The sequence below is a fragment of the Engystomops pustulosus genome, chromosome 9 (assembly GCF_040894005.1).
Source record: "Engystomops pustulosus chromosome 9, aEngPut4.maternal, whole genome shotgun sequence".
Classification (NCBI taxonomy): domain Eukaryota; kingdom Metazoa; phylum Chordata; class Amphibia; order Anura; family Leptodactylidae; genus Engystomops; species Engystomops pustulosus.
This window is the reverse complement of record NC_092419.1, coordinates 33118260-33131388: the sequence shown is the minus strand read 5'-3', so window position 1 is coordinate 33131388 and position 13129 is coordinate 33118260. Positions and strand designations below refer to the sequence as shown.

The window sequence follows — 13129 nt, the reverse complement described above, 5'->3', positions numbered from 1 at the left end:
TTACCACAATCACGCTGCCTGGATCTATGGGTAAGTGTCCCTGGTTTATCCATGATGGATTTTGATGAGTGATTTCCTTTAACCAGAGAGTGTAACAAAAAGCGTAGATATTTTTCTGTACCTGGCAATGTCTTGATCTCACTCCAATCACTCCAAAGGAATTTCTTGACTGGATCATCTGGACTAGCTGAACAGATGCGACGTTGAGCTAAGGCCACTCGTACTTTAATTGCGAACTGAACATCGGGCAGTATATTGAAAAATTCTTTATTACTAGCTGCAACCTTTAAATACAAACACATCAGTGTTAAAGACACAGAATTAAATAGAGACAGAAATGTTGCCTTGCATTCAATGCAGAACATTTACTAAACAACAGTGCAAAGTGCACTAAATGCAGTAGGCCTGTGCAGGCTGCGCCAAATTCAGGATTTGTGGCACACGTTCTTCATGAATCTAGCACCCCCTGCACAGCTCTGACAGAATGCACCCTTTTTTTGGTCCACCTTTAATGTGGACTGTGCAACACAATTCTGTCACACTTTGCATGTTAAATTTGGTGCACCATCCGATTGAGCATCGGAACGCCCCCTAATTTTGTTGGATGATGCCTAGTGTAGCCGCGCCGCAAAAGAGTTGCGTGCAACATAAATGCGGTACAAGCAATTCTTAATAACTGTGCAAGCTATTTGCACTAAAAAGATCATGCAAAGTCTGCCAGAAAACCGGGGCAGGGCCCTTAGTACATGTGCCCCACTATGTACAGGTAATTCCTCTTGGCCATTTTTTCATAAATCTGTAATGACTATAGGGTGTCGCAGGTGAAATGGCCAAGTCAGTAGCTTCAATGATGACAAATTTAAATTTAGCTTAGCATAGGCCATTGGAACCTGTCACCAGCTAAAAAATCACAATGCAGGTGACAGGTTCACTTGAAATAGTTTTTGTTCCCAAAGCATTTCAGGATTCGAGACAACAGAAGAATCTTACTTATTTTCCCACATGAAAGAAAGAAAGTTTTCAAATAATAATAACTCATTGAAAGTAGTTTCCCACACATGACCTTTACGACATACAGGCAGTCCCCGGGTTACGTACAAGCAGGGGCGTAACTTGAGGGGGTGCAGAGGATGCGGTCGCAACGGGGCCCAAGAGGATTTGGGGGCCCATAAGGTCTCACTTTCCTATATGAAATGATTAGTAGTATAAACCATACATTATAGTCGGGGCCCTGACACAAACTTTGCACTGGGGCCCATTAACTTCAAGTTACGCCACTGCGTACAAGATAGGTTCTGTAGATTTGTTCTTAAGTTGAATTTGTATGCAAGTCGAAACTTGCAGACACATGTGATAACTGTTATAGCTGTTTATTGTAATCTAGGACTAAGGTACAGTAAATTACCAATTACCAGCAGTCCATTTGTAACTAGGGGTCATCTGTAAGTCGGTGTTCTTAAGTAGGGGACCGCCTGTATAAACATTCAAGTACCAAAAAACATTCAAGTACCTTCACAGAAGTTGTAGAAAATAATTAAATTAACATTTTCATACTTGACGATGCAGCAGAATTAAAATATGTTTTACGATTAAATGTTTTTTGCATAAGAGTTGCAACACCCCTACGGATGCAAAAGGTTAAGTAGGTGCTGCGAAAGCGTCCCTCTCCATGTCAGAAGCTGCCTGGAAAGGCAACAGTTAACTATATGTAAGTTATTGACCAATGAGTTGGCTGGATTGTAACCTGGAGTGTGATTGGAGAGGTTCTACTACTTGACCGAACTTCAGAACTTTCTTTCATGAACATAGTCCAAAACATCAGTGAGTTGTGAAGAGGTTAAGTAATAGTAGACAACTAACATCATACCTTTTCTGTTTGTTTATCTGTATTGGATAAGATGTTGTATTCTAGATCATATTCTGATGTATCCGACACATTCCACTGAACCAGCACTGTGTTATTCGGAGTCCTCTTTAAATGGATGACTGGAGCTTTCAGTTTTGCTGAAAGTAAAACATGTTTTTACAAAAATGAATATAGATACATAAAAAAAGATACAATTATGTACAGATTTAAAGCCCAAAAGGAACCTGTCATCAGGATTTCACATTTTGACCCACTTCTTTACCACAAACTGTCCACACAGCAATTTAATCAGCAACTAATTGCTCTCTGTTCTGCCACAGCGTTCAATCGTATTGGCATCTTGAAGACACCAATAACAATGAAACAAGGAGGGGAAATGTGGATTATAATTGTAGCTCCCCCTCAGGGTCCCCTTAACCGGAGGAGTCACAGGGCAGGAGCTCCAATGATAATCCAGCCCTGTCCACATCTCTGCGCTCCTCATGAAGTCCCAGGAAGTTTTCCTTTAAAGGACACCTGTCATCAGGTCTCTGTCACTATTTCTGTCACTACTACCTGTTGGGGCAGCTCACAAGGATCCATTCCCAGCCTTTATCTAGTTATTTTATACATTAATCATTGTAAAATCATCTATTCTTTATTATGTAAATGAAGCAGGTCACATGGTCAGAGGCAGTGATATCATCCCTGTTCCCCCTTCCCATGTCTGGGTGTAATGTATAGTAAAGCATTGCTGGTGTCTGTGCTTTATCTGCTGACATGCTCTCCCTCCTAATACACAGAGACACAGACATCAGCTACACAAGTACCTGACATGTTCTGCTATATCACGGCTGCATCCTGGAGCTGTTGTATCTTTCACATACACATACACACAGGCTGCAGGAGGCGTGGCCACAAGCAAGCACATGGAGCAGACATCACACCATTATACAGGCCGTCAGTCAAGCACTGGGGGTGTGGCTGTACCTCCCACTCATGAATAAGCTGGACAGCTTGAATGTGCGAATGACTCATTGGACATTTCACAGGTCATTTGCATACAGACGGGTTCTCTTTAAAATAGGACTGAACATAGCACATCCTGCACTACCCCGGACTGCAGGATGAGGCCTTTAGTCACTTAACCTGTCTGGCAAACCTGAGTTCCACCACTGTGACCCGTGCCATTGACTTTTTAATACTTATTCCCAATCTTCTTGTATTATAAACATTCTCGGTTCCATTCAGTTTTAAAAGTATATAAAAGTATACCTGGCTCTCTGCCAGCAAATAGGAAAGGTGTGAATGGAATTGGGATCTTTGTCAGGATAGTTGAACCCAATCAAGGGCTACACACATGCAAAAACCAATTATGCAAATTAGAGACAAGAGAGCATGTGTCATGTAGCAAAAAACTAAAATACTTTATTTCAATACATATATAGACATGAAGCAAACATCATAAGGACAAATAAGAGAAAAACATTTAAAAAGGGGGTCTGAGGAAGCTGCGGTTAGCAGCGGAACGCGTGGGGCGACTCTTCCTGGGCCCTCGTCCCCATCTCGCACCTTTTTGGTAACACTCATTTGCATTGGCTTGTGTTTTTAGATCAATGCACTTTATTCCATTATTGGTTTGTGCCGGCATGGATGGATATTATGCAGTGAGTGCACAGATTGTTGCACACCCTCATGCTAGATCTGCTGGCTGCGGTGACCCTACTCCAGCTCACATGCACCTGCCTTGTATTTATACTTTGGAGTTAGTGTTGTGGGGTTTGTTTGTTGGGGGCCCAGGTCTGGATGACCTGACATTATCAGGTGTCAGGCTCCAGTTGGCTTTTTATTCACGGGTGCACTGGGTTTGCATCCTTTTCAAATGTCTTTTATCTTTTTTGTCCTTATGATGTTTGCTTTATGTCTATATATGTATTGAAATAAAGTATTTTTGTTTTTTGCTACATGACACATGCTCTTTTGTCTCCAATTAGCAAATAGGGAAGGCTCATGGGGGCATGCTGCGAGTCCCGGTGTCATCACTGCTCTCCTAGCTCTCTCCCTCCCTCCTGCAAATGTCAGCTGAGAGGGATTTGCTTGCAGCACGGGGTAAGCACACGTCTGCATTAAGGAAGGAGGGAGGGGGAGAGCAGCGATGACACCAGGACTCGCAGCCTCGCACAAACGCACCCAGACTCATGGAGCCAGGTAAACTTTTATATACCTTTAAAATTGAATGCAACTTAAAATGTTTGTTATAAAATAATATTGGTAACTAGCATAAAAAACCTACAGGAACCAGTCATAAGGTCAAAATTGGAAATCCTGATGACAGGTTCCCTTTAAAATAGGAAAATAATTCTGAAAAAATACAAGCCATGTCGAGTTTCATCACGTAATTACATCATGTACTCGTTAAAGGCGGTTGTCCACTTTCAGAAAAATAAATTGATATGGTTTGTGGAAGGAGAAGTTATACGATTTTCCAATATACTTCCTGTATCAATTCCAAATGGTTTTGTAGATCTCTGCTTGCTGTTCTGCTATAGAAAGGTTTAATATTTACTTCTGGCGGATAGTATTCAGTCCATGGTCATGTGATGGCCACGCAGGTCATGGGCCATTATTATCACGCGGCTCTGATTACTCTCTGATACTAATGAGTTGTGCACCTGCCTGTCCATCACATGACCATGGACAGATTTCTATCCACTGGAAATCAACATAGAAGCTTTTATATGGCAGGACAGAAAGGAGAGTTCTAGAAAACAGTGATGAATTGATACAGAAAGTATATTGGAAAATTGGATAACTTTTCGTTATACAAAACAATATCAATTGTTTGCTGAAAGTGGACAGCCCCTTTAATTATATGATCTACATTGGCTTTATCGATGGCCACAATAATACATTCATACTTGCATCTACTTTGTATACTCACCTATGCTATTGATACAGGGGATGAAGTAAATATAAGGTCTAATATTCTGAGACCTGTCCATTACCACTGCTAAAAACTTTTTGAATTCCATCCTGGCATCTACTCTGAAAAGGCATCCAAAGGTATTTCCACTGTAAGATGTATAATTCTGGCACAGCTCTCCTCCACCCAGTAAGTCCCGAAAACTAAAGTTCAAATAAAAAATATAGGAATTATAGATTTTAATATTTTTTCCGGATTAGAATTACACATTTAGATTTTGAGAATATAACCCTTTGCATAACACCTTTATAGGTGAATACAGTGTGAAAGGCAATGTATGCTCTACTGGGGATTCTGGGAAAATAATATGCAAATGTGTTTGAAAGGGTGGGAATTATTATCTTTTTTGAGCTAAAGACTATTAAATAGTACAATAAAAAACAAAATGCACATAATAAAAGCTGTTCACATGCCTTGACTTTGGAGCTATATTTTACCAAAATTCTAATGTGGAAGGTAAATTTAATGGGGCCTTTTGGCCCACCTTTTTCTCACCCCCTTTTTGGGAACTGGTGAGGGTGGCAAAAACTCTATTTACACAAGGAAAGTTTATTCTACACTAAATATGCAATCAAAAATGCCCCCCATTAACATTGATTTCTGCCAGATTGATAATCTACCCCACTGTATTTCCCACCCTACTTACAGAGTTGACTGCTTGTTTACTCGAGGAGGACATGAATCTCCATCAGCAATCCTGCATGGTAATACAATAAGTTACACCAGATATTTTAGAGTGCTTTAAAATAAAAAATAAAAATGCAGAAAGTAAAGGATTCGGAGAGTGAGGTTATTCCTGAAAACTTCTTGTGTTTATTTGTCCTTATTCATTTATCCTTTTAAGAATGTAACACATTTTGTTTTTTGTGTTTCCATTCCTTAACCTTCAGTTTTTAAAAATGTTTCTTACTTCATTTAAAATCTAGTCATAACTTTTAGGAATTCTAATTTTGGGCTGCTTCATGGCACTACTCCTCTGCTCTGAGTAAAAGCTGTAATGGGCATCAGTCTGAATGCTACAGCAGTCACTCAGAGCATAGGGGAGGGGTGTGGAGCAATTCAGTGCAGAAGTGACACAGAACAGCAGTGTGAAGACACTCCCTTATTGCTCCAGACTAATCCTGGAATAAAACAAAAATGTTTTACACTACTAACAACTTTTACAAAAGTACTAACACAAAATTGTGTTATGAAGGCTGATCTTCTGGCACCACTCATATCTGGAGCCAAGATATATATATATATATATATATATATGTCACAAAATAACCAATTTGTACATTTTATGACCATAAACTTAAAGGGGTTGGCCACTTTCAGCAAATATTTGATATGGTGTTATACAATTTCCCAATATACTTTCTTTTCCTTCAATTTCTCTCTTTCAATTCCTCACAGTTTTCTAGATCTCTGCTTGCTGTCATGCTATAGAGAGCTTCTATGTTTAAATCCTGAAGATAGAAATCTGTCCCTGGTTATGTGATGGACACGCAGGTACACAAGTAGTTTTTATGAGACAGCTCCTACTACTCTCTGTGATAATGACAGCTCATGCACCTGCCTGTCCATCACATCACATGGACGAATCTCTTTATCCACTGGAAGCTTTCTATAGCAGGACAGCAAGCAGAGATCATGAAAACTTTGAGGAATTGATACAGAAAGTATATTGGAAAATTGGATAACTTTTCCTTACACAAACAATATCAATTATTTACTGAACGTGGACAACCCCTTTAATTTCTAAAGAGTACAGTCATTCTGTATCATAAGGTTATCAGGTTCAGGGTCAATGAGTTCCCAGGTTTAATTCTTATACGTGAGCATAGTATAAGCTTCTTCCTTGTTCACATCATTTATATATGTAACATTATTGACCTACCAAAAGGTGTTGCCTTGTTTTTTTTTTTTTTTTCCCTCTCTCTCTCTCTGACCGGGGAGGGGTGGGATGGTGGTAGGATATGGATATGTAATGGTTGATGTACAATGTCATCCTATGCAATATTTACAACATGAAATGTATAAAAAATTAATAAAGAAATTTAAAAAAAAAAACAAAAAACATTATTGACCTACCAATAACGCAGAATGTAATTAACATTGGGTGGGGTGTCTTCTCCTGGCCGCCATGTGCAATTCACATATTCTTTATAATCCCAAATACACGTCATATTTCTTACCATAGTTCTTGGGTTGCCTGGAAATCAATGCAATCTATGTTTATGTCACAGTAATACATTTACTGAAACACTGAACTGTGTGAATTAGGAGCCGTTATTTTCGCACACTACAGCGTAGGAACAAAAATGTATAGTATAAATCTATAAAAATGAAGAAAATAAAAAACAGAAACCAAAGCAACAACAAAAAAACAACAACATGTGTTGAGCAAAAATCATTGTTGGGCAACTTCCTTTAGTAAACCAATAGTAAAGATACAGTATATATAGAAATGACTTCTCACCTGACGTCGGCGAGGATGTAAATGTCTTAACCTCACTGGTTCTATTGTCACATAGAGTGTTCATCTTTAAGGTGATGTTTTCATTTAAATTAACTCTATTATCCAAAGACTTTGCATAATGCAAATATGTCGTTTTCCCAGCAGGCCCCTGAAATATACACAAATATAAGGAACTCTTAAAATACCAACTAGATACTGCCCCCCTGGTCGTGTCAACAACCACCCTGAGTGTTTCAGTGTCTGAGCCTTCTTCTGGAGGGTTAGAAGACCTAAAAAACCAGCATGCATTGGTATCATCGGGAGGTCGTGATCCATTGCAATGACAGTCGATAGTCTCTCCAAGGTACAATACACTTCAATACAGTAATATTGCATTTGTACTGAATCATTGATCAGACCCCCTTGGGTTTAAATACCCTAAGGGTCCAAAAGATCAAAATCTTTTGAATCCCCAAAATCAGCTAAACAGAGGATTGTAGTAAGTTCCCATTATCTGCTCTAGACTTACATGATTCATCTGTCCTGTAAGTCAACACAAAGTCCCATAGAAGTCAACGGAACACAAGCAAAATACCATCCTTTGCACCATTGACTTCTAAGGGACTTATAGAATGGAAGGTCCAGAACAGAAAACGGATTCCCTCATTCAGCTCAACTCAACAGCCATGACCCACACCGATCATATACATGTGGATAGGAGATAGATATTATTAATGGTACAACTCCGTAAAGACTCGAAATTCAAATCTAAGCATAGCAGCTAAGAACAAAAACACCTAATAAAGTTTAAGAATAGACTAAAATGGTTGAATTACCTTATGACCAATTGACGAAATCTCGGTTTTGTACCACAACGTGCAGTTTTCAGTGCTCTGTATCGCTGTCCATGTCCAATACAGACAAAACATGTCTTTCATTTCAAATGTTATGTTGCTTGGTGGATAAAGCTGACCTGCCAAAAAGAAAATACAAATTTACAGACACAAGCTTAAAATTACCTTTAAATGGGGAAAAAAGTTACCTTTAGTTTTTAAAACGAAGACAATAATTTGGAGAGAAGTAGATGTACCGTTTCTCTCTTCTCATGTTGTAAAAATTAAAAAATCTTAAAGTTTTTGCTTAGTTTCACACCTTCAACATATGGGTGGAAACCAGAGCACCTTAAGGAAACCTACACAACCACCGAGAAAACATACAAACTCAATGCAGACCTTGCCTTTGATTGGCACCAATGACTTTCTGACGTGTAAAGGAAACTGAAAAGGAAATCTACACATAGTGTGAGGATAAAACTATAAGATGCTATAATTCACTGAATATTATAGAGGTTCATAGCATAAGATATAGATCTGATGTACCGTAGTAAGTGAAAGTTTAGTAAACCCCTTACAGCCAATATGTGTTTTATGGCAACCATAAAACTAAAGTAACCCCATTAAGGCCCCAAAACATAATTCCTGGGTGCCAATGGGTAGCCAAGACAGCTTGGCCCCGTACCTTTGAGACCAAGCTGCATAGATTACCTCCAGGGCCGGTTTTAAACAAAATGGGGCCCTGGGCAAATCTAAAAGTGGGGCCCCAAAGTAAAACTATTACTATTTTACTACTATAAAATACTATACTATACTACTAGTTACACACAGTAGTATAGTAAGACAATCCGTAATATGGGGCCGTAGGAGAATTGTATAGGAGGTAGACAGATGATAGGGAGATGGATGATAGAAGATAAATATGAAAGATGATATAGATTTATAGATAGATGATGGATAGAGTTATAGATGCAGAAATATAAAGTAGATGTAGATAGCTAGATCTGAGAGATAGATACAGTAGATGGTTCCTACAAAAATACTCAGATGACTCAGTGTTAGTGGGATGCATAAAGGATGGTGTAGACACAGTCTAGAAAGAATCGGTGGGGGAATTTACAAGCTGGTGCGCCCATAATATTAGACAAAGGAACTAGAAATTAATTTTTCCCGGAAAGTTACAAGTTGTAGTGAAGTGTTATATATTGGTAACACAGAAATACTAATATTTAGGCTTCATAATTGATGATAAATTAAATTGGCATCAGCAAATAAAGTTCTATTAATATTATTATCAATATGATTAAAAGAGGGATAAGATTGATTGATGGATGGCTAGATAATAGATAGGAGATAGAAGATATATAGATAATTAGACAAAAATCTGCTAGATATATAGACAGGAGATAAGATAAGAATCTTCACAGGAAGGTATTAAAGAAGCAATAGATCATCAGCCCACAAAAGGGCAAATGCAGGGGGCCCCTTTAGGGCAGGGGTCCTGGACAAATGCCCAGTTTGCCACCCCCTAACGCCGGCCCTGATTACCTCTCAGTAGTACACCGGCAGGCATAATACACTGTGATACAAGAGTTAACATTAATCTTGCATCACATCCTATTCCTTCAACACCTTCTACTGTTTCAAGAGAATAAAATGTGATGCAAGGTGTGACAGTCACTTATTATTTCCTCTCTTTCTCAACTCAGTGCTGTGCTCAGTTTTCAGATGTGTTTTTTGTAAAAAAAAATTTTTTTAAGATATAGTTTCATTGGATAAACAAACCAGCCCTGGAGTAGATGACTGTGTGGTCTTTACTATCTCTTAGCTTTGGGGAATGCTCTGGACATAGCCGAATCACAGCACCTCTCAGAAGCTCCACCTAGTCCAATGCTTTGCCACTGCAATGATTCTTAGTTATAACATTTTCCAATATACTTTCTGTATCAATGACACGTTTTTAGATCTTGTGTTTACAGGTCGCACTAACATTTTTCCAGAAGGGTAATAATACTCCTCTCGCCATTTTTGAGGAGTATTTTTAGCCGACGAGGAGTATGAAATTCTCATTAATACAAATATATAACTCCTAGGCTTGTATAAAGTGTTAATAGATGTCTATTAATACAAGAAAATAGTTACAGACCCCGTTTTCTGTGATTCAGGGGTGTAACTAGAAATTACAATTTTTTCTTACAGGGACACATTTTTCTTATATATACCGTATATACTCGAGTATAAGCCGAGACCCCTAATTTTACCACCAAAAACTGGAAAAACCTATTGACTCAAGTATAAGCCGAGGGTGGGAAATGCATTGGTCACAGCCTCCCAGTATATAGCCAGCCTGCCCCCAGTAGTATACAGCCAGCCCAGCCTGCCCCCAGTAGTATACAGCCAGCCCAGCCTGCCCCCAGAAGTATACAGCCAGCCCAGCCTGCCCCCATTAGTATACAGCCAGCCCAGCCTGCCCCCAGTAGTATACAGCCAGCCCAGCCTGCCCCTTAAGTATACAGCCTGCCCCCTTAAGTATACAGTCAGCCCAGCCTGCCCCCTTAAGTATACAGTCAGCCCAGCCTGCCCCCTTAAGTATACAGTCAGCCCAGCCTGCCCCATTAAGTATACAGCCAGCCCAGCCTGCCCCCTTAGGTATACAGCCAGCCCAGCCTGCCCCCTTAGGTATACAGCCAGCCCAGCCTGCCCCCTTAGGTATACAGCCAGCCCAGCCTGCCCCCTTAGGTATACAGCCTGCCGAGCACTAACAAAAAAAAATAAACTTATATACTCACCCTCCGGTGGCCCCGATGTCCGCACTGCTCACCCGATGTCCGCACGGGTCCTCTTCTGTCTTCTATCTTCCTCTGTCTTCTATCTTCTTCTTCTCTGTCTCTCTGTCTTCTGTCCTCCGCAGGGCCCGGGCGGCAGGTGCATAGTATGACGCGGCCGCTGCTGACGTCATACTATGCGACGGCCGGAGAAGAACATGGCGGCGCCCTGCGGAAGACAGAAGACAGAGGACAGAGGAAGATAGAAGACAGAAGAGAACCCGCGCGGACATCGGGGGAGCAGCGTGGACATCGGGGCCACCGGAGGGTGAGTATATACGTTTATTATTTTTTTTTTTTAAGTGCTGGGCTGCCTATTGACTCGTGTATAAGCCGAGTTGAGGATTTTCAGCACATTTTTTGTGCTGAAAGACTTGGCTTATACATGAGTATATACGGTAGATCAGAGATAACAGTGATCTAATGGTAACAGTCCATTGGATCACTGTTATCAGTGATCTTTAGACAGAGACATGCAGAGAGGATGCACATAGAATTTTCCCAGCATGCCTCTTACTGCATACAGGGGAAGGTGTAACAGGGGACTGATAATATCCACCCCCTGTCACAGTACAGGATCGGGCTGTCACATAGACAGCTTGATCCTGGTAATGGCTCTGTTCACGAGCACACACTGTTATAGGACGGGGGCAGAGCAGACGTGAGGCTGCAGGCTGTGGTGATGATTGACATGGCTGGAATACTCAGGAGCACAGCGCCCCCAACAGGACCAGGAACAGGCTGCCAGTCTACACCTCAGAACAAATCCCAACCCTTCTCCCCCACCAGTCGCTCGGCTCCTCCATATTTTACCGGTCTTTCGGCGCCAGGCATAGAGAGCCCCCTGGGAGAGGCCGGACAGTCAGCCGGAAGTCCCTCCCTGTACCGCTGCCAGCCACATACAAACATGAAAATCACCATATTTATACGCTGACGTGTGTAGAAGCGTTATCGCGACTGCTGCTAGTGTTGCTATTATTCTACAGGAAGTTTCATTGCTACCTCCTGCAGATAATAACCGGTCCCTGGTCATGTGATGTCACACAGGTGCATGGCTCATTATAACACACAGCTCTGATTACTCTGATATAACAAGCCACCGAAGAAAACATTGAAGCTTCCAATAGATTGATACGTTCTCTATCAATATTGGAAAATTGTATAACTCCTTAACTCTATCTAACGCTGACATTCCCGTGTAACACCCATGAAGATCTCAAAAGGTTAATCTTCCTAAAATCTGTTTCTGATAGTTTGAGGGGTGCAGATTTTAAAATGAAGTAATATATAGGGGGTTTCTAATATTAGATATTTCAAAACTCTTCAAACAATAATGATCCCCAAAAAAGTCAATTCTGAAATCTCCTTGAAAATACTGAAACCCAAGGTTCGATTAGTAAGCTGCAGGACATCAAAAAACTGAAAAAAATAAAGCAGACATAAGGGAAATGATATTTAGTAGTAATTTGGGTGGTAAAACTATCTTTCTGAATACAGATCATTTCAAACTTTTTTTTATAAATTAAAGCAAAACTTATCAGCCAAAATTTACCACTAACGTGAAGTAAAACATGTGATGAAAAAAAATCTCAAATCACTTTGAGAAGTTAGTGTTCAAAAGTTATAAACATATAATGCCACGCAAGTCAGAATACAAAAAATTGGGCTGAGCCTTAAAGTGGTGTTCTCGTCTGGGCATTCACATTCAGTTTCATTAATCTGCCATATATAAACATTTCTTCAATTAGATGTTATAAAAAAAAAATTGGGTGAAGATAAGTTCTCATAAATGTAGTCATACAGTCCCTTAGAAACAAGACTGTGTCCTTGGATACGGCCACCTCTCCCGGAGTGATTGCACAAGGAAACAAAAGGTTTCTACATATTAAATGTCCAGGAGTTACTCCAGGTCCCACAGCCGTCCTGTGATAATGAACGCTGAATCCATGTGGTCAGGCAGGGCTCAATAGTGCATGTCTGGCCACCGCTGCCAAAATGTGAGGTGGTCGTATCCAAGGAAGCTATCTCGTTTCTAAGGGACAACATGGCTACATTTATGAGAAATTATCTTCACACAGGAACATTTTTTTTAATAACATCCAATTGAAGAAATGTTTGCATATGGCAAATGAATTTAATAAAATGTGAATGCCCAGATGGGAATACCCCTTTAAGTCAAAAAGTGGCTGCTTCCTTAAG

The 13129-nt window shown here is 40.2% G+C and overlaps 1 protein-coding gene across 2 annotated transcripts in view; it reads right to left on the bottom strand.

The window, feature by feature from the left end:
- The window catches only part of LOC140076857 (interleukin-13 receptor subunit alpha-1-like), a 39094-nt gene that overhangs the window by 9567 nt on the left and 16398 nt on the right, over window positions 1–13129 (bottom strand). For both annotated transcript variants that reach the window (XM_072123613.1, XM_072123611.1), the window contains exons 2-8: window positions 8109–8245; window positions 7294–7441; window positions 6906–7026; window positions 5476–5526; window positions 4788–4972; window positions 1868–2004; window positions 122–284 (exon numbers count right to left, since the gene is read on the bottom strand). In XM_072123613.1, the coding sequence (XP_071979714.1) occupies window positions 122–284; window positions 1868–2004; window positions 4788–4972; window positions 5476–5526; window positions 6906–7026; window positions 7294–7441; window positions 8109–8210 (907 nt within the window). In that variant the 5' untranslated portion in view covers window positions 8211–8245. The remainder of the gene's footprint in view (window positions 1–121; window positions 285–1867; window positions 2005–4787; window positions 4973–5475; window positions 5527–6905; window positions 7027–7293; window positions 7442–8108; window positions 8246–13129) is intronic.